Source organism: Schistocerca americana, chromosome 5, assembly GCF_021461395.2.
Source record: "Schistocerca americana isolate TAMUIC-IGC-003095 chromosome 5, iqSchAmer2.1, whole genome shotgun sequence".
Lineage (NCBI taxonomy): Eukaryota > Metazoa > Arthropoda > Insecta > Orthoptera > Acrididae > Schistocerca > Schistocerca americana.
The window spans coordinates 252,559,156-252,581,064 of record NC_060123.1 but is presented as its reverse complement, the minus strand read 5'-3'; the positions used below and the strand labels follow the sequence as shown (position 1 = coordinate 252,581,064).

At 38.7% G+C, this 21,909-nt stretch overlaps 1 protein-coding gene across 2 annotated transcripts in view; it reads left to right on the top strand.

The window, feature by feature from the left end:
- LOC124616785 (kelch-like protein diablo) overlaps window positions 1–21,909 on the top strand; it is a 75,647-nt gene that overhangs the window by 41,659 nt on the left and 12,079 nt on the right. For both annotated transcript variants that reach the window (XR_006979884.1, XM_047145197.1), the window contains exon 8: window positions 14,643–14,786. Coding sequence is in view for 1 of the 2 variants with exons in the window: in XM_047145197.1 (XP_047001153.1) it covers window positions 14,643–14,786 (144 nt within the window). In the remaining variant the exon portion in view is untranslated. The remainder of the gene's footprint in view (window positions 1–14,642; window positions 14,787–21,909) is intronic.

Genomic DNA, 21,909 nt, shown 5'->3' with positions numbered 1-21,909 from the left:
ATAGCAGTTTACCAAAATGTGATTCTGTTGAATTCCTCACTCTTTTTGTAAATTGAGGTCAGTTGCAAGCACTTGATTCATTCCTAATCAATTTGATTGGGAAGAAGGTCGTTTATGCATAATAACCTAAATTTTTGCACAGTAAAAGTTTGTTGTGATTCTACTTGTATTTATTTTGTCAACTTTCTTGATGTGATTCAAGCTTTTGTGTTTAGTTTCTCTTGGACATTATCCCCAGCATTTGGGTCTACTAGAATTCATTGGCAGTCCAAACCACCTCTTATTCACAGTGACAGAGTAGATTTTGTGGGGGATAGCTTCCACCAGTTAATCCCACAAAGACTGATATGAGAGCACTGCTCAACCTACTTTCTGATATTTTCATAGAAATGAATTCTAAAGTGATTTTAGTATCATGGACTGTGTACAAGTTTGAAATACTTCGGTGCATGTAATTTGTTCCATACAAAAGATGATGATTTTAATAGTGGAAGGTAGATGATGATATAAAAATAATATGAAAAGGACAGACTGCTACTTACCGTTTAGAGAAGCCATTGAGTCACAGACAGACACAATGAAAAAGACTTTTAAATGTTCAAGCTTTCAGACAAAAAATTCATTCTTCCGAAAAAGAATACGCGTGCGCACACACATTCACACAACGCTCACACACATGATCTGTTTCTGGATGCTGGGCCCCAGCAGCCTTTTCCGCTGTGCCTGTCTGTAACTCAAAGCTCCTCTATTTGGTAAGTAGTAATATATCCTTTTCAGATGATGTTTGGTTAATATTAATTAATTAAATACTGGCACAAAAGGCTTGATAACTTAAGAGATACTTTGCCCTGGAAAATCCAAGTTCGGATTTGTAGACCTTCTGTCCCCATGTCATCCCATTTCAGTCAATATAAGTAGTATGATGTGCATGCAAACAAAACAGGAAATCCTTGAGAGTCCACAAATTCTATTTTGATCCACTGAGTCATACTGAAAATTAGTCTTTAGGGCCATTGGCAATTGTACAGATAACCATTTTATTTGTAAGACATTTCTGTTATTTTACCAAGGACTTTGTTGGAATGAAAATGGTTAAAAGTCAAACAACGTTTTCTTAACAATAATGGACATTACTTGATCAAACAGTACTGTGTCTTCGGTTGTTTTAATATGTTGTTCAAATGCTCTCTCTTGTTTTGACTAAGCATCCTACCAAATGAGAACATTCTGACCATCATGTGAACAAAGTTCTACTATTGTAAAGTCAACAACTCACTGAGTAGTCTTAGCCTTGTTGTCAACAAGCACAGAAACAAGAGTGAAAGTTTCACTAGCTTTTGGATTAATCCTTTTGATGTGAAAAGTATATTTGCTTGTCAGTCAAACTTTCTTATGTGACAAAGTATTGTCAGATTCGAATCACTAATATCTATGACAGTGTAAACAGTGTTTGAGCCCACATCTGACAGATCAAGTCTGTCTGTTTGTTGTGCTTTGTTTGTCTTGTTTTGCCTGTGACGTGATTGTACCAGTGTACACACATGAACAGGAGTGTTATATTTTATCTCTGTGTAAAGTTATACATCGGTATAGCGTGGAAATGCATTTAGCTAGGACATTAGTTTGGATGTAATTGTAAAGAGCTTGCAGAGCATTACTAGGACCCAAAGTGAGACAGTAAAAATACTCATCATAATATAAGTAAAAATCAGTATTAAATATTGAAAATTACAAAATAATGCAAGATACCATATCATATATGACTCATACATGTCCACAGAATTATAGAAAATGCAAGTTAGAGTAAAGCTTGCATTGAAAGGAATCCAAAAGCTAACAAGCCAAGTGCCAAACGAATGTAAGAGAAGCTATAGCTGTGTCGAAAAGTAAACTGAGAAAATAGCACAAAGAAGTTACATACATGTGCATCCAGGGAATATCTCATGACTCGTTCAGCTGTTCTTGGAATGTTAATATTTGATGTATTCAAGTGAATTTAGCTTCATGTAGAAGTTGGTACGAATTTGTTCCGATTTTGGCTGACAGTTACAAAAGTCCTTAGTAGATTGTTCTGGAACTATTTCACCCTTACAATTTTCATTAAGGCTGCCTTCATTTTACTGCCACTTTTCTCCCTATCTTTTTAAATGATCACCTAAAGATAACTTCTGTGAACACACCTTCAGTTTTGATACCATCAATGTGATTGAAAACTGTAAAATGTCAGTAAAAGAATTTTACGCTCTGTTATGTTTATGAACATCAGCATCTGCATCTGCCCACAAGCTGCAGTTGTTCACCTTTTTTGGTCTTAAAATAGTACCACCCTATCCTGTGCTTCTAGGACTTCAGATATATTTTTTTTTTAATTGACCAATTTCTAGAAGGTATTAAAAAATCATTTGTTATGGTTGAACAACCCCCCACCCCCACTTATTTGGAGCTGTTTATTGAGTACTGAGCAAAGTAGAGCAGTGGTTAGCACAGTGCACTTGCATTTGGGAGGATGATTGTTCAAACCCATGTCGGGCCACCCTGATTTAGGTTTCCCATGATCTCCCAGAATCACGTAAGGCAAATGTCGAGATGGCTCCTTTGAAAGGGCAAGGCTGATTTCCTTCTCCATTCTTCCCTGATCCGAGCTTGTGCTCCATCTCTAATGACCTTGTTGTTGATAGGATGTTACTAATTTCCTCCCTCCTGCAACTATTTCCCCGTTATAGCTTTTGTGAAGCCTGCCTTTGTTTTCCCTTAGTTTTTTGTGTTCTCACTAATACTTCTTTTCCTTTGTCATTTGATTTGTGGTCTCTCGGGTATAGGATGCTATGACCTGCAAGAGGTTTCAGGTGTGTAGAGATTTGACTTACTAAATTAAATAGTTTGTAACAGTGCTAACCCACAGTCCTTGACCCTAAGGGCAAAACAACAGTAAGAGATAGATAAATAAAAGTCAAAGAAGAGCTGCTGATGTAAGCAGCTGATTACACATTGAAAAGTCAGATAGTCCAAGTAGCTAAAAGCTATTGGCAGGTGATCTGATCGGAACAGGCTGATGTGCATCACTGAGAGTTATCACCATCAGATGGTAACAGAGTTGGAACTGGTATTTTGTAACAATTTTACATAATTTGGGGGGCTAAAGTTTCTTTCCTGGCATTGTTGTTGATTGTCAGTAATTCATCAGCAGATTTCATTCACTCCAAATAAATGCATGATCTTGATAACAAACATGTTGCACTGACTTCATTACTTTATACTTTCCAAGTTTTAAACATAGTTATACTACTCTCTAAGCCTGCCCTACGTGGTCTCTGCCACACAATACTTAGTAACTTTTTAATAATCAAAATTCTTAGAGATTATTATTGAAACAATTGCCTAAATTAAGTTACAGTTGTAAACAGATGTTTCTGTAAAAAGTTTGATATATTGCGTAATATTGAAAATATGAAAAAAATCTTCTGACATAATTACAGTTCAGAATAAATAAAATTTTTGATGTGAAAAAGAATGAGATAGTGTCTTTAAACAATGTCTTTACTCAATATTTCAATTACATGTTAATTACTGTAAGTTTTATGTTGCTGATATATTTTCAGTGTCTGTGGTGTTCTGGGTTTTGATGTATACAGTCTTCTTGAGGTAAACAAATCATACCCAATCCCAGAAACTGATGATAGGATTATCTTTCCAGAATGTTCTAAAGAAAGTAAATCTACACCAGAGAAATGAATTAAACATGGAAAATTAAAAATACATGACTCTAAGACAGATATGAAGTTCACAACCGAGTGGAAATAGAAATTGACAAATTAGCAGTCACTGAAAATATACACAAAAAATATTAGACTATAGGATTGTGTTACTTATTAGTCCTCATATCGATAATTTCGATTTGTGCTTTCCTAGTCTGCCATGTTACTAGCTGCATGATTCATGGTTTTCTTTTTAGTCAGAATGAGAGTGTCATAGAGATGCTGTACAAGCTACAGTAGGAGATGTTACAAGATAGGCATTGTGCTTCATCATGGAGAGCCATATTAATTCTGAGGACTCATGTTCCAGAATGTGTCAAGGCGCTTGTTGTTGTTGTTGTTGTTGTTGTTGTTGTGGTCTTCAGTCCAGAGATTGGTTTGGTGCGGCTCTCCATGATACTCTATCCTTGTAAGCTTCCTCATCTTCGAGTAACTACTGCAACCTACATCCTTCTAGATCACCTTCAATTCTTCCCTCCAATACTAAACTGGTGATCCCTTGATGCGTCAGAACATGTCTACCAGTGGATCCCGTCTTTTAGTCAAGTTGTGCCACAAATTTCTCTTCTCCCCAATTCTAGTCGGTACCTCCTTGTTAGTTACATGATCTACCCATCTAATCTTACAGCATTCTTCTGTAGCACCACATATCGAAAGTGTGATTCTCTTCTTGTCTAAACTATTTATCATCCATGTTTCACTTCCATACATGGCTACACTTCATACAAATACTTTCAGAAAAAAGTTACTGACACTTAAATCTACCCTCGATGTTTACAAATTTCTCCTTTCCATAAACACTTTCCTTGCCATTGCCAGTCTACATTTTATATCGTCTCTACTTCAACCATCACCAGTTATTTTGCTCCCCAAACAGCAAAACTCCTTTACTACTTTGTTTCATTTTCTAATCTAATTCCCTCAGTATCACATAATTTAAATCGACTACATTCCATTATCCTCGTTTTGCTTTTGTTGATGTTCATCTTATATCCTCCTCTCAAGACACTGTCCATTCCATTCAACTGCTCTTCCAGGTCCTTTGCTGTCTCTGGCAGAATTACGATGTCATTGGCAAACCTCAAGGTTTTTATTTCTTCTCCATGGGTTTTAATTCCTACTCCAAATTTTTCTTTTGTTTCCTTTACTGCTTGCTTAATATGCAGATTGAATAACATTGGGGATAGGCTACAACCTGTGTCACTCCCTTACCAACCACTTCTTCCCCTTCATGCCCAACTCTTATAACTGCCATCTAGTTTCTGAACAAGTTGTAAATAGCATTTTGCTCCCTGTGTTTTACCCCTGCCACCTTCAGAATTTGAAAGAGAGTATTCCAATCAGCATTGTCAAAAGCTTTCTCTAAGTCTACAAATGTTAGAAATGTAGGTTTGCCTTTCCTTAATCTATCTTTTAAGGTAAGTCGTAAGGTCAGTATTGCTTCATGTGTTCCAACATTTCTACGGAATCCAAATTGATCTTCCCCGAGGTTGGCTTCTACCAGTTCCATGCGTCTGTAGATAATTCGTGTTAGTATTTTGCAGCTGCAATTTATTAAACTGTTAGTTCAGTAATTTTCACACCTTTCAACACCTGCTTTCTTTGGGATTAGAATTATGATGTTCTTCTTAAAGTCTGAGAGTATTTCACCTGTCTCATGCATCTTACTCATCAGGTGGTAGAGTTTTGTCAGGGCTGGCTCTCCCAAGGCTATCAGTAGTTCTGATGGAATGTTGTCTACTCCAGAGGCCTCATTTTGATTCAGGTCTTTCAGTGCTCTGTCAAATTCTTCATGCAGTATCATATCTCCCATTTCATGTTCATCCACATTCTCTTCCATTTCCATAATATTACCCTCAAGTAAATCACCGTTGTATAGACCCTCTATGTACTCCTTCCATCGTTCTGCTTTCCCTTCTGTGCTTAAAACTGGTTTTCGATCTGAGCTCTTGGTATTCATACAGGTAGTTTTCTTTTCTCCAAAGGTCTCTCTAATTTTCCTGTAGGCAGTATGTATCTTACCGCAAGTGATACATGCCTCTACATTCTTACATTTGTCCTCTAACCATCCCTGCTTAGCCATTTTGCACTTCCTATCGACCTCATTTTTGAAACGTTTGTATTCCTTTTCATCTGCTGCATTTTTACATTTTCTCCTTTCATCAATTAAAGTTACCGAAAGATTTATACTACCCCTTGTCTTTTTACCTATTTGATCCCCTGCTGCTTTCACTATTTCAACTCTCAAAGCTGCCCATTCTTCTTCTAATGTGTTTCTTTCCCATGTCTTTGTCACAATACCAGAGAAGGAAAGTTGCTACTCACCATATAGCGGAGATGCTGAGTCGCGATAGGCAGAACAAAAAGATTCACACAATTAAAGCTTTTAGCCATTAAGGCCTTTGTCAGCAGTACACACACACACACACACACACACACACACACACACACACACACACACACACACACATAAACTTAACTTGCACACACGTCTGCAGTCTCAGAGAGCTGAAACCACACTCAAATGTTCTTGTCAAGCGTTCCCTAGTGTCTCTCTCTGAAACTCTCTACAACATCTGGTTTTTTCACTTCATCAAGGTCCCATCTCCTTAACTTCCCACCTTTTTGCAGTTTCGTCAGTTTTAATCTACAGTTCATAACCAATAAATTGTCGTCAGATTCCACATCTGCCCCTGGAAATGTCTTTCAATGTAAAACCTGGTTACGAAATCTTTGTCTTACCATTATATAAATCTATCTGAAACCTGGAACATCTTCCATGCATACAACCTTCTTTCATGATTCTTAAACCAAGTGTTGGCTATGATTAAGTTATGCTCTGCACAAAATTCTACCATGCATGTTCCTTTTTCATTCCTTACTGCCATTCCATATTCACCTACTACTTTTCCTTCTCTTCCTTTTCCTACAATCAAATTCCAGTTCCCCATGACTATTAAATTTTCATCTCCTTTCACTATCTGAATAATTTCTTTTATTGCATCATACATTTCTTCAATCTCTTCATCATCTGCAGAGCTAGTTGGCAAATAAACTTGTACTACCTTGGTAGGCATGAGCTTTGTGTCTATCTTCGCTACAGTAATGTATTCACTATACTGTTCGTAGTAGCTTACCCGCACGCCTATTTTTTTTATTCTTTTATTTTATTTTATTTTTTTTCTGTTATTAAACCCACTCCTTCATTGCCCCTATTTGATTTTCTATTTGTAACTCTGTATTCACCTGACCAGAAGTGCTGTTCCTCCTGCCACCGAACTTCACTAATTCCCACTACCAGGTGTACTGGTATGAAATGAGCGTGTGGGTTGTTTTTTTAATGAAACACTAATTTTGAATTGAAAAGTAAAAACATTTTATTCAAAGTACTGGCCATTGCTTTCTATACATTTTGACAACCTTTCTGGCAATTTGTGGACACCACGGCAATAGAAATGTTCGTCTTTTGAAGCAAACCAATCAGACACCCTATTTTCGACTTCTTCATAGGAATCGAAGTGTTCCTCAGCCAATGCGTGTTCCATTGATGAAAACAAATGGTTGTCGGAAGGGGCCAAGTCTGATGAATACGCCGAGTGGGTCAGCAGCTCCCAGCCAAGTGTTTTGATTGTATCCTGAACCAGTTTTGCTTTGTGTGCAGGTGCAGTGTCGTGTAAAAAAATTACTTTGCCATGTCTTCTGACCCATTCTGGTCTTTTTTCGATCAATGCAGAGTTCAAACTGATCATTTGTCGTCTGTAGTGATTAGTATTCACAGTTTCACCGGGTTTTAGAAACTCATGATACACCACACCTTTCTGATCCCACCAAACACAGAGCATTGTCTTCTTGCCGAATCAATCTGGTTTTGCAGTCGATGTTGATGGTTGTCCCAGATTAACCCATGATTTTTCCTGTTTAGGATTCTTAAAATAAATCCATTTTTCATTGCCAGTAACAATTCAATGCAAAATTGATTTTCTTTCGTGTCTTTGAAGCAAAATTTGACAAATGGGTTTTTGGTTTTCCATCTGTCTTTCTTTCAATTCATGTGGCACCCATTTTCCACACTTTTGTATCTTTCCCATAGTTTTCAAACGGTCAGAAATTGTTTGTTGTGCAACATTTAGCATTGCTGCCATTTGCTTCTTCTGACTCAAAGTATCATCTTCATCCAATATTGCTTGCAATTCGGCGTCTTCGAACTTTTTTGGTGGTCTTCCATGTTCTTCATTTCTTACATAAAAAATCATTATTTCTGAACTGTTGACACCATCTTTTGCATGTTGCTTCTGATAGAGCATGATCACCATATGCCTCAACAAGCATTCGATGCGACTCTGCAGCACTTTTTTTTTTTTTTTTTTTTTTTTTTTTTTTTTTTTTTTCCTTCAAATAAAAACAAAAAATTAATGCTTTCCACAAATCATCACTTTCTGGTACAAAATTCGACATTGTTAACACGATGAAAACATATGATGTTGTTTGTTCCATGACTTGATGTATACTAAATATATTTGACAGATGTCGTACCAACCAAACAAATAAAATTAAGGCTCGTTCACAACAAATGTTCCCTATTGACACATTTGTATCTTGACGCTCATTTCATACCAGTACACCTGGTATATCTAACTTTAATCTATCCATTTCCCTTTTTAAATTTTCTAACCTATCTGCCGGATTAAGGGATCTGACATTCCATGCTCTGATCCATAGTCTGCCAGTTTTCTTTCTCCTGATAATGACATCCTCCTGAGTAGTCCCTGCCCGGAGATCCGATTGGGGGGCTATTTTACCTCCGGAATACTTTACCCAAGAGGACGCCATCGTCATTTAACCTGAGAGTAAAGCTGCATACCCTCGGGAAAAATTATTGCTGTTGTTTCCCCTTGTTTTCAGCTGTTCACAGTACCAGCACAGCAAAGCCACTTTGGTTAATGTTACAAGGCCAGATCAGTCAATCATCCAGATTGTTGCCCCTGCAACTACTGAAAAGGCTGCTGCCACTTTTTAGGAACCACACGTGTGTCTGGCATCTCATCAGATACCCCTCCAATGTGCTTGCACCTATAGTAATTACGGCTGTCTGTATCGCTGAGGCATGCAAGCATCCCCACCACGGAATTTTTCCAGACAGATTGAAATACACAATTGTCAAACCTCTTCATAAGAAAGGGGACAAGAGTGACTTAAATAACTATAGACCAGTCTCATTGCTGACTTCATTTTATAAAATATTCGAAAAAGTTGTGTATTCAAGAGTAGTCTCACATTTAAGTGAAAATAATTTACTCAGCATGCCACAGTTCGTATTCCAGAAGGGTTACTCGACTGAGAATGCTATCTGCACATTTACCCATCAAATAGTACAAGCCCTAAATAACAAATTATCACCAGTTGGTATTTTTTGTGCTCTCTCCAAGGCATTTGACTGTGTGGATCATGTCACACTCTTAGAAAAACTCGGGTTTTATGGAATTGAAGGCTGTACACACAGCTGGTTTGAATCATACTTAACGAACCAAAAGCAAACAATTGTGCTGAATAGCACAAATAATGTTGTGTACATACATATATTCTCTAATGAAATTCATTACAAATAATCCATCTCAATTCGTGAAGAACAGTGATGTTCATACGTACAACACTAAAGGGAAAAATGACCTTTCCTATCCGTTATTGCTCAAAAAGGAGTAGATTATTCAGCAAACAAAAATCTTTGATCATTTGCCCAACAACATTAAGTGTCTGGCAGGTATCAGATCAAGTTTTAAATCTAGCTTAAAATCATTTCTTTTGGATAACTCCTTCTACTCCATGGATGAGTTTCTGTTTCAGAAATGGTAAAAAAATTTACCTCTAAATGTAGTTGCATGTATAGAACTAAAAATTTCAGTAATATTAATATTAGCACTATTCATGTGTGTATATACAGGGTGGCCCATTGATTGTGACCGGGCCAAATATCTCACGAAATAAGCGTCAAACGAAAAAACTACAAAGAACAAAACTTGTCTAGCTTAAAGGGGGAAACCAGATGGCGCTATGGTTGGCCCACGAGATGGCGCTGTCATAGGTCAAATGAATATCAACTGCATTTTTTAAAATAGGAACCCCCATTTTTATTACATATTCGTGTAGTACATAAAGAAATATGAATGTTTTAGTTGGATCCCTTATTTCGCTTTGTGATAGATGGCACTGTAATAGTCACAAACATATGGCTCACAATTTTAGCCGAACTGTTAGTAACAGGTAGGTATTTTAAATTAAAATACAGAATGTAGGTACGTTTGAACATTTTATTTCGGTTGTTCCAGTGTGATACATGTACCTTTGTGAACCTATCATTTCTGAGAACGCATGCTGTTACAACGTGATTACCTGTAAATACCACATTATGCAATAAATGCATTTGGCAATACTGGTAACGACATTCCTCTAAACAGCAAGTAGTTCTTCTTCTGTAATGTTCGCACATGCATTGACAATGCGCTGACACATGTTGTCAGGCATTGTCGGTGGATCACGATAGCAGATATCCTTCAACTTTCCCCACAGAAAGAAAACCGGGGACGTCAGATCCGGTGAACGTGCAGGCCATGGTATGGTGCTTCGACGACCAATCCATCTGTCATGAAATATGCTATTCAATACCGCTTCAATCACACGCGAGCTATGTGCCGGACATCCATCATGTTGGAAGTACATCGCCATTCTGTCATGCAGTGAAACATCTTGTAGTAACATTGGTGGAACATTACGTAGGAAATCAGCATACATTGCACCATTTAGATTGCCATCGATAAAATGGGGGCCAATTATCCTTCCTCCCATAATTCCGCAGCATACATTAACCCGCCAAGGTCGCTGATGTTCCACTTGTCGCAGCCATCATGGATTTTCCGTTGCCCAATAGTGCATATTATGCCGGTTTATGCTACCGCTGTTGGTGAATGACACTTTGCCACTAAATAGAATGCATGCAAAAAATCTGTCATCGTCCCGTAATTTCTTTTGTGCCCAGTGGCAGAACTGTACACGATGTTCAAAGTCATCGCCATGCAATTCTTGGTGCATAGAAATATGGTACGGGTGCAATCGATGTTGATGTAGCATTCTCAACACAGACGTTTTTGAGATTCCCGATTCTCGTGCAGTTTGTCTGCTACTGATGTGCGGATTAGTCACGACAGCAGCTAAAACACCTACTTGGGCATCATCATTTGTTGCAGGTCGTGGTTGACGTTTCACGTGTGGCTGAACACTTCCTGTTTCCTTAAATAACGTAACTATCCGGCGAATGGTCCGACACTTGGATGATGTCGTCCAGGATACCGAGCAGCATACATAGCATACACCTGTTGGGCATTTTGATCACAATAGCCAGACATCAACTCAATATCGACCTTTCCCGCAATTGGTAAACGGTCCATTTTAACAAGGGTAATGTATCACAAAGCAAATTAAGTCCGCACTGGTGATTCAAAAAATGGTTCAAATGGTTCTGAGCACTATGGGACTTAACTTCTGAGGTCATCAGTCCCCTAGGACGTAGAACTACTTAAACCTAACTAACTTAAGGACATCACACACATCCACGCCCGAAGCAGGATTCGAACCTGCGACCATAGCAATCACTCGGTTCCAGACTTTAGCGCCTAGAACCACTCGGCCACCCCGGCCGGCCCATTGGGGGAATGTTACATGATACCACGTAGTTATACACTTGTGACTATTACAGCGCCATCTATCAAAAAGTGAAAAAAGTGGTCCAACTAAAACATTCATATTTCTTTACGTACTACACGAATATGTAATAAAAAATGGGGGTTCCTACTTTAAAAAACGCAGTTGATATCCATTTGACCTATGGCAGCGCCATCTAGCGGACCAACCATAGTGCCATCTGGTTTCCCCCTTCAAGCTAGACAAGTTTCGTTCTCTGTAGTTTTTTCATTTGTTGCTTATTTTGTGAGATATTTTGGCCTGGTCACTATCAATGGACCACCCTGTATATCTTGTAATCTGACTTGTTAGACATCATATCGATAAAATAATCAGGGAAAATGATCTATAGAAAATGACATAACTAAACTAAACCGTCCAGCATGCTGTCCAGAGGCCAGGAAAGCTGCAGCTTTTATAGATGGCACCCCAATTTTCTCTTAATTTGATAAGCAATTTGTCCTCAGGACGAATTTTCTCTCTGCAGTAATGTGTGCTCTGATTTGAAACTTTGTCAGATTAAAGCTGTGGCAGACCGGATCTCAGAATGAAAAATCATTCTGGGGACAATCACCTTGGCTGTGGTTAAGCCATGTTTCTGCAGTATCCTTTCTTCCAGGAGTGGTAGTCTTGCAAGGTATGCAAGATAAATTTAGTGAAGTTTGGAAGGTAATAGGGAGATGCTGGAGAGAATGTGTCTGCAAAAAGCAAAGGTCCTGCATTTAAATACCAGTCTGGCACACAATTTAATTTACCAGGAGGTTTCAACTTGTATTGTTGTTCATCAGTCTGTATTACAACTTCGTATCCTTAGGTATTACCTTAAAACTAAAGACACCAAAAGATGCACACTCAGCCACCGACTGAAATGAGATGTCATACTAAATTTTAGGATGAATAGTTTGCCCATAATCATAATTGAAATTAAAGTGATTTTCAGTAATTTACTGCATACATATAAATGGGAAATTGGTTTCAAAGGAAATGAGAAGCTCTTTCTGCTGGTGTCTTGCAGATTTATGTAACCTTGATAAAAATTAAATTATTTGCAAAATTATGCAGTTATCTAATAGATAAGGAAAAGTGGCAATTAAACACTGAAAACTACTATCCAGATGTTTTTAATAATATGTAGTTACATTTTTCAACACATGCTGCAGTGCTCTTTGTGTATCTGTTTTGTGTAATGCTGACTTAAATTAATAATCTTATTCAGACACATCTCACTAGCTAATAAAGTGTGTCAGTAAGCACAAGAACAGCTCATTTGTTTGCTTCAACAAGTCCTTTCATTTGATTGGTCAATTTCTGTGCATTTTAATTAGTATAAATGTTTTTCTAGTTATTACAAAGTGTTGCCACAGACTGCTTTTCCTAGTGATTAATTGATTGCACCCTTCTCTTCCATAGTCCATCTACACATCAAAATAATTCTCTCATTGAACTCTTTAATATTTTATATCGTGCTTTGCTGTACATTTAGTGTTTCACATTCCATGTAAATAAATATGTAGCAAGATTACTGCGTGTGAACTAGTAATGACAGTCACAACGCTATGTGTAGGCATTAGCAAATCTGACGGAAGCATGTGGGTTCTGCCACTACCACCACACTCCAGTGCCACTCCTCCCACCCTCCTGTCAGAAGTGTGCAGACAAGTGACCAAGTGCTCAAACCAAAATAGTCCACATCAGAGCTCATTTCAGTCTGTCATGTCACATTGACCCATATGTTTTTTAACTAGGTGGTCAAATCTATCATTCATCACTTTTTGCCACAGTCGTTCATACAGGTAGATGATTAGTTACCAGACCCTTTTAGAATGCCGAGTGGTGGTTGTAACTAAGTTGGTATGATGTGGCTTGTTTCTCAAGAAACTCTGCTTTTTATGGTACAGATTTTGGTGGAGATTGGTCAGAAAGGAGAGATGATGAATGACTGCAGGAGCCATACCTTGCAAGTCTTTCACTACAATTTGATTCAAGAAATTGGGGTCAGAGAAAACCTAAGGATGCATGAGGATATGTCATAGGATGGGTGGATAGTAGCATACCATTTGTGGGGGGGAATAGAAAGAATTTTGAGTAAATGGTTCTTATTTTGGTGCATGAATGAAGGTAGTCAAAGCCCTGACAATGACATGATACATTTTTTCCTTTCCAAGTTGATGCTGTATTATAAGTAAGGCTGTTTTCCTGTGGCTGGTGAGGAGTATGTGAAAGAGTGTTAGAAGCTTGAGATGGTGCAGCATAGGGCATTTATTCATTTTCAAGGTAGGTGCATTACAGCCAATCTGCAAAATTATTAATAAGGTCTTCTGAATTTTGGGAAGAGGTATGTGTGTTACTCTCTTTGTGTGATACCATGAGTGAGGAGATAGTGAGAGAGGGCTTTTTGGTGTTTGTAATTTGTTTTGAATCACTATTTACCTTGAAAATTTACTTTATTCTCCTTTAACAGTTTCATTCTTTGTCTCATCCATCTTCAAATTCTGCATCATTCTGTCTTGGAGAAGAGTATAGTAGACTCGGCCCATTCTGTAGTATACTATCACTTGCTCGTAATTTCTAAATCATTCTTATTTAATGTGCCATCACAATTTATTGCAGGATGCATTTCTTGTATCCTCGTGCACCTGTTACGTGAGCAAGAAATGCAAATCACACATTTGCATATGCAATGTTTTATTAATAGATATGATTCATCTCTGTGTCATACAGGTGATGAACAGTGATGATGTGTGAAATCTTGACATTGTTAAAGAATGGCCTTTGTAAGTGTTTATTTTTATGCAAACTGTAAAAAGTGTACAGTTCTTATGTTATTTGCTAATTAGATATAAAAGTCTAATTTTTTTACAGGTGGCATCACCATGCCCAAGACTTATTAAAAAAACAAAAGCTTGTAAAATCTATCACGATATATAAGGTGGAAGGATAAATAAAGTAGTATTTTTATGGATATGGCTGGAGACACTGTGTGTTATGAATAACATGTAAAGGCAGTTGGCTAGTAAAGTTAATTTGAAAGCTAGATAGTGATTGATTTATTGATGTTATTGATGAGAAGAGTTTCAGCAGAGTCGTCCTTTCTTATTTTGTCTGTATAATAGTTATATAGATGTTATCTCTTATAAATAGTTTATTATCTTGCAGATATGACCCCCAGACAAATCAGTGGTCTTGTGATGTGGCACCTACAACATCGTGTCGCACAAGTGTAGGAGTGGCAGTACTGGATGGCTTTTTGTATGCAGTTGGAGGGCAAGATGGAGTACAGTGTCTCAATCATGTAGAAAGGTAAACAATTCATATTGGATGAAAGTAGAGCAGTTGTGTGGTCAAAGATTGTTTTGGCTTCCACTGTGCTTTTCTAGGCATGGTCCAACAGGATATGTCATTATTTGGAGTACTTTGATAAGAGGATTGTGTCACCAAACCAATTTTGGGGACCCTGTGTTTTACAGTTTGGTCCAAACTACTGTGCAGCTTGACTTTTTAACACACAATGGTAGCTTTGATAGATGTAAAAACTGATTTTGGTAGGAAGAGGGGGGGGATTTTGCAACTTGAGCTGAGCCAGATGTTATGTTGAGAATATTGAAATTTATTTTATCCAGTACAAATAGCAACAGTCATATGATATTATTTTCTTTATCAGCCATTGTATCAGCATGTAAGCTGACGTTTAAATAGTTTGATTATATAGCGCACTAAACTGTAATGAACAAAAATTCTGTATTTGTAATTTGTGGGTGATTGAATCTGGTGACTGGATATGACATATGGTGTTAACCATTGTTTCATGAATAGAGTTAATGAACTCTGTTGTTTTATTGAAATAAACGATGTGAAGAGAGAACCTCCTTGCCTCCATATTAGAATCATGTGATTATCTCAAGGCCATGTCAGCATTAAGAGAATCCACTCATCATCAAAAGCTTTTTTTAATATAAACACTGAAATTCATGAGGATGAAATGATATAATTAACAACTTATGACAGTTTCCAGAAAATAGTCAAATACCCTATTATTAAGGAATTTTTGGAAATGCATTTGGCTGTATATCTTATTAAATGTGATGGTGGATTTCAACTTAATAAGGCATGGGACTCAGTGAAGAAATTACAGTCCTCATTAAAACAAAATTTTATGCAGAATGCCATGTCTAGCAGCACTTAATCACCTCACAAACTATGACACTGTCATGCATAAAAATAGTGATCCAGGAAGTGTAGAATTCGTTTTATTCCAGTCTACACTCACAAAAGTAGTCCTCAGACTATCTATTTCTTCCATTTACTATATTACTGTTCATTTTAAACTGTTGAAGATGGTCACCACTTACTGAAGTCAGTACTCTGAGTACAATTTTTGTGATAATACCCTTTAGTGAAAGAAACAAGTTCTACATAATTATATTACTTTGACAACTGGATTTTGACTCCAATGGACCCAAAATTCAACATAGGGTGTTCATGCAATATCACCTTACGCATGCATCTGTGTTCCTCCATTGGAGACCTCAAACAGAGGGCACTAAACTTGACAGAGGACAGGCATGCAACCAAGACCTATGTGCGTATACCATTGCACCAACTTTTGGTATGAACTTTTGCGGTAGCCTTCTCGCTTCCGGCGCACGGGGTCCCGGGTTCGATTCCCGGCAGGGTCAGGGATTTTCTCTGCCTCGTGATGACTGGGTATTGTGTGTTCTTCATCATCATTGACTTGCAAGTCACCGAAGTGGCGTCAACTAAAAAGGACTTGCAATACAGTGGCCGAACTTCCCCGCATGGGGCCTCCCGGCCAACGATACCAGACGATCATTTCATTTTTAGTGATATGGAAAGCAATCTCCAGTTTAAAACTCAGCTGAAAGTGAGTTGTTAGGAACCAAAATATCATGGCAACATGTTGCCATCATCCAGAAATGTCAAGGAATTCACCAGAAACTTTTAATATTTAGTTCAATCTTCTTTTTCATTTGTTTCTTAATCTTCATGTTAAGATGCTGTTCAATTGTTGTGGCTGAATTAAAAACACCTACATGATCAGAATCACAGTTATTGTGTCATCTGCTTCTCTTCTGATGCCACAGCTTAGTCAATTCATGAACATCGTAGTGAACACAGTACTGCTGGTTTCATATCTTCGTAAGTAAAAGGAGAAAGAAGTTATTAACTATGTTCATACAAATAAAAAGGACATGTTTCTATCTGAAATAATCTAAAATTCTGTTTTCAGTATGAATTTAGCATCTTAAGTGATTATGTCTTTATCTGGCAAAAAGTCTTTCTTTCAAAATTTCAATTTTTGGTATAGGAAGATGGCTCAAGGGGGATTCTCGTGAATGTGGGAAGCTGAGGCATCAAAAGCCTTGTTTCGGGTTAGAAATTCATGAACAAACAGTGAAGCTGATTAGACGCATTATTGTGACTGCTTAGGCTTTCCTGGCTTAGTAATTCTTGGTGGTTTCCTTGGGTTTGAGGCCGAATCATAAAATCAACATGAAGCAATAATTTGGCAAACCGTCAGTCCACTATCTTAAAGCGAGATGCCACTTTTGTTTCCTGTCGTGTCATCAGTTTTCAGTGAAACTCAGTAGTAGTGTCTCTCCTGAAAATGGTGGACAAATGAACTGCCAAAGCATTGAGACATGTTGACTTCAGAACCCAGCAGCAAACTGAGGAGACTAGCAGATGCACCATTGTGTTATAGGTGCCATGAATTGTTTCATTACAAATTTCATTATTTTCTTGATGTTGATTCACACATGTGACACAGAACTTCTGCCATTTGATCGTTAAACTTTATGCCTCTGGAGTCTAATAATACCTTCACATTAGATTGAACGTATTCAACTTTTTTCCCCATTCAGCCTTTTCAGAATGTTATTACACATTAATATTAATTTAATTCCAATACAGCTGTGGTTTATCTTTCGTTAAAATCTGAGTTATTCTGAATTTGTGTAAACCTCTTTCAGCAGTTCCCAAGTAGTGTTTGACAGTGTTTTAGGTCAAAATTCAACAAATCCAGATCAAATTTTGCAGTGACAAATAAGTGCGTAGGCATCCCTGCTCAGTGGCAATTTGAATAAAAGCATTTCAGTTGTTTGGCTACCATATTTACAAGAAACTAAAAAGAAAAAAAAAATTGGGTTATGAAACTGATGTTTTGGCCAGCTTTGCAGCAGTTCTCTTGAGGTAGCTTCATCAGCCACTTGTTTCATTCTTTCAACAATGAAAATTATTGCTTGCTGTGGAAAAATTATATTACCTTATCATCAGTAACCTCTCTTGTACTTAATTGTCAATAATAGTGTTAAATATTCACAGCTCGTGGTCTAGTGGCTAGTGTTGCTGCCTCTGGATCATGGGGTCCTGGGTTCGATTCCCGGCTGGATTGAGGATTTTCTCTGTCCGGGGAATGGGTGTTTGTGTTGCCCTCATCATTTCATCATCATCTACATCTTCATTATTATTCGTGGCAGTAGCCAGATTGGACTGTTTAGAAATTGGGGCTTTGTACAGGTGCTGATGATCATGCAGTTGAGTGCCCCACAAACCAATCATCATCATCATCATCATCAATAATTTTAAACAGTAGAAAATCCGGGATAGAATGTAACAACATTATGGAAAGGATAGTGGCTAGTCACTATATTGTGGAGATGCTGAGTCACAGATAGGCACAGCAAAAAGACTGTCAGAAAGTGAGCTTTCAGCCAAAAAGGTCTCTGTCAGAAATAAAAAAACACACACACACACACACACACACACACACACACACACACACGAGACACACACACACACACACACACACACACACACACACACACACGAGACCATAGTCTCTGCTGAGGCCACACTGTGAGCAGCAGCACATGATGAGGGAAGCAACCAGTTGGCGAGGAGGAGGAGGCCGGGAGGGGGGGGGGGGGGAGGTTGTGGGTAGGGGGGGATTAAGTGCTGCTTGTCAGAGGGTAGTACAGGGATGAGGTGGAGAGTGGAGAGAGGATAGGACAGCTAGGTGATAGAGAGCTGTGTAGTGCTGGAATGGGAACAGGCTAGATTGGTAAGGACAATGACTATCGAAGTTTGAGGCCAGGAGAGTTATGGGAACGGAGAATATATTGCAGGGAGGGTTTCCACCTGTGCAGTTCAGAAAGTTGGTCTTGGTGGGACAATCCAGATGGTACAGGCTGTGAAAGAGACATTGAAATGAAGAATGTCATGTTGGGTGGCATGTTCAGCAATGGGGCGGTCTAGCTGTTTCTCAGACACAGTTTGTCGGTGCCCCTTAATGCGTACAGACAGCTTGTTGGTTGTCATGCCCATATAGAGTGAGCACAGCAGTTGTAGCTTAGCTTGTAGATCACATGACTGGTTTCACAGGTAATCCTGCCTTTGATGCGATAGGATTTATGGGAGAGATCTTGGCATCTAGGTCTATTGCAGGGATACAAGCCATGAGGAAAGGGGTTGAGAAAAGGTGTTGTGTAGGGATGGACGAGTGTATTGTGTAGATGTGGTGGGTGGTGGAATTCCAGTGTGGGAAGGATAGTGAGTAGGACATTCCTCATTTCAGGACACGACGAGAGGTAGTGGACACCCTAGTGGAAAATGTGATTCAGTCGCTCCAGCCCTGGGTGGTGCTGAGTCACGAGGGGAATGCTCCTGTGTGGCCACATTGTGGGACTTTGGGAGGTGGTGAGTGACTGGAGAGATAAGGCAAAGGAGATGTGGTTTTTGTACAAGATTGGGGGGGTAATTACAGTTTGTGAAGACCTCATTGAGACTCTCGATATATTTCATCAGAGAACACTCATCACTATAGATGCCTTAGTCACAAGTGGCTAGGCTGTGTGGAAGGGTCCTCTTGGTATAGAATGGGTGGCAGCTGTCGAAGTGGGAGATTGCTGGTGGCTGGTAGGATTGATGTGGACGGAGACCCTGATGTAGCCATCTTTGAGGTGGAGGTTAACATTGAAGAAGGTGGCTTGTTGGGCTGAGTAGGACCAGGTGAATCAAATGGGGGAGAAGGTGTTGAGGTAATGCAGGAATGTAGGTAGGGTGTCCTCACCCTCGATCCAAATCATGAAGATGTCATCATTGCATCTGAACCAGGTGAGGACTTTAGATTCTGGGTGTTTAGGAAGGATTTCCCTAGATGGTCCTTGAATAGGTTGGCATAGGATGTTGCTGTGCAGGTGCTCATAGCTATACCGTAGATTTGTTTGTAGATAGTGTCTTCAAAGGAGAAGTGAGTTAATTTATTTTTTTTCCAATATCATTTGCTGTTGATGCCCTCAGGCACCTGGAGCAGTAGTTTTCATTATCTTCATGACCCTGTGCGAAACGTTGGCACCAAACAAGATGCGATGCAGTGCCACACCTCCATCCACTCATAAATATTTAAAGTGAACACAAATTGTAAGTTCATTTTCTTACTGCAAGTTAAAACTTGCTAAGCAAACCAAAAGATGTGTAACCTTTAAATAACAAACAATTAAATATGCATTCAATATAGTTATCAGAGTAAAAATTCTGGAAATATGCAGTCCATGAAATGGAAAATTCCATGTAATTTTACACAACAGAAAAAAGTTGTTTGCTGTGGAGTGGTGGCCCAGACAAATACATGATAGCTGTATTTTGGGTCACAAGGAAACTCATCTACATGCATGTTAGGAATGCTATCACAACAAATACATGCTGCAGTGATACCTGTTCTTAAGCAGAGTACAGCGGTGTAAATAAATCACTTCCAACTGTATTTTGAGATGTACAGTATCTGATGCAACTGAAAATGCAGTGCTATGTAAATACTTTCAACACATTTTATTGGCCACACAAGTCTTGAAATGCTGTCTCAAAACTCTGTAGAAATTGAGAGTTCTTTGTTGATAAACCACTAAATATGTGTTTAGATGTAATTGTAATTGTGAAAGACAGTTGGAAAAAGTTCAGCGTCCTGTACCAAGTTGCCTTGCAAGTGGACCAAGTGTGTCCACAAATGATTTACTTTTATCACACACTTTAATAATCCCTATATCATTCCCTTGGAGTGTCATGTTTGAAATTATTTATGTGTGTCATTTTATCAGTGAAAGAAGCTGTGCACGTGCGGCAGAGCAAGGCATGAAGTTAGTGCAGCTTGCCACCTCGGCCTGCCTTTTGAACAAGCTGTGGGAACTTGACGGTGCCAGTGCCTTGTGCGACAACATTGGAACAAAGTGCCCTACGTAGTCATGACTTGCCTCCAAAAGCAAATCAAAGATAATACTTTCGAAGACAGTCTCACCAGCTGCATATAAAGACCCTTAAAGGAATGGTGTATCAGATATGGGTCCCTCCTCCAGGACACACAGCTCTTCTTTGAATATCCTGACCCAACCAGAAAAAGCGGATATGTAGGCTTTACTGTGTAGGTGACGACCCCTCATAAGTGTATTATGTGACATTGAAAGTGTATAATATAATGTAGAGATACAGTATTCCAAGGCAATTTCACAGCTGGGGCCTTCATGATAAGTGCCTTCTTCTTTTACTGCAGTCCTTTCCTTCCAGAGTGGTCTTTCCATCAAGGTAGCAACATATTCCCACAAGAATGTTTTCCTACAACAGTAATGAGCCCACTGAAATTATCACTGTTTATCAATGAATTTAATTTACTGTTTTTCCTTTTGCCTTGCAACAGAAACCTGTCAGTTGTAATTGGTGGTGGGTGTCGAGGTTGGAGGAATGAGCGACGGAAAGAGGCTTTACACTTCATACTAGCCATGTGAATTTCAGGTTTATGTGATTTTTGTACCATTTCCAATTTTGACAACAGAGTGAGGTTTCTGACACTGTTATTCGATGTAATGCTCGTCTGGTTGATATATCCGGAAAAAGTTCACACTTAAATTAGAATACAGCAAATTGTATGTACCTGCTCATATTCTATTAAATTTTAAACAAGGGTTGCACTGCACTGCACTGCTTTCTCCAACAAAGGGAATTTATTATATGAATGCATGGTGTCTATTCCTTCCCACATATCCAAAGGACAGAGACCATGTAGAATCTGCAGCTGTGATACATATTTTGTAAATTGAAGATGGAGGGTGGGAAAGGAAAGTAAAGGGAAGGAACTGTTTGTCAGCTGCATCTGGGCTTTGTGGGGAATCAGCAGCAATGAGTGAAAATGTTTACCAGTTTGGGAACCAGGGATCTCTTGCTTACAAGGAAGTTGTGTTAACTACTGCACCATCTGGACACAGTGTTTATCATGGTTGCGCAGACTATCTCAGCATGCATCTTGGTCTGGCACACATTTTCACTTGTTGCCACTGATTTTGCACACAGTCCTGATACAGCTGACACAGTTCCTTTCCTTTCTCCTCCTCCACCTTCCCTTTAGATAATAGCGAAT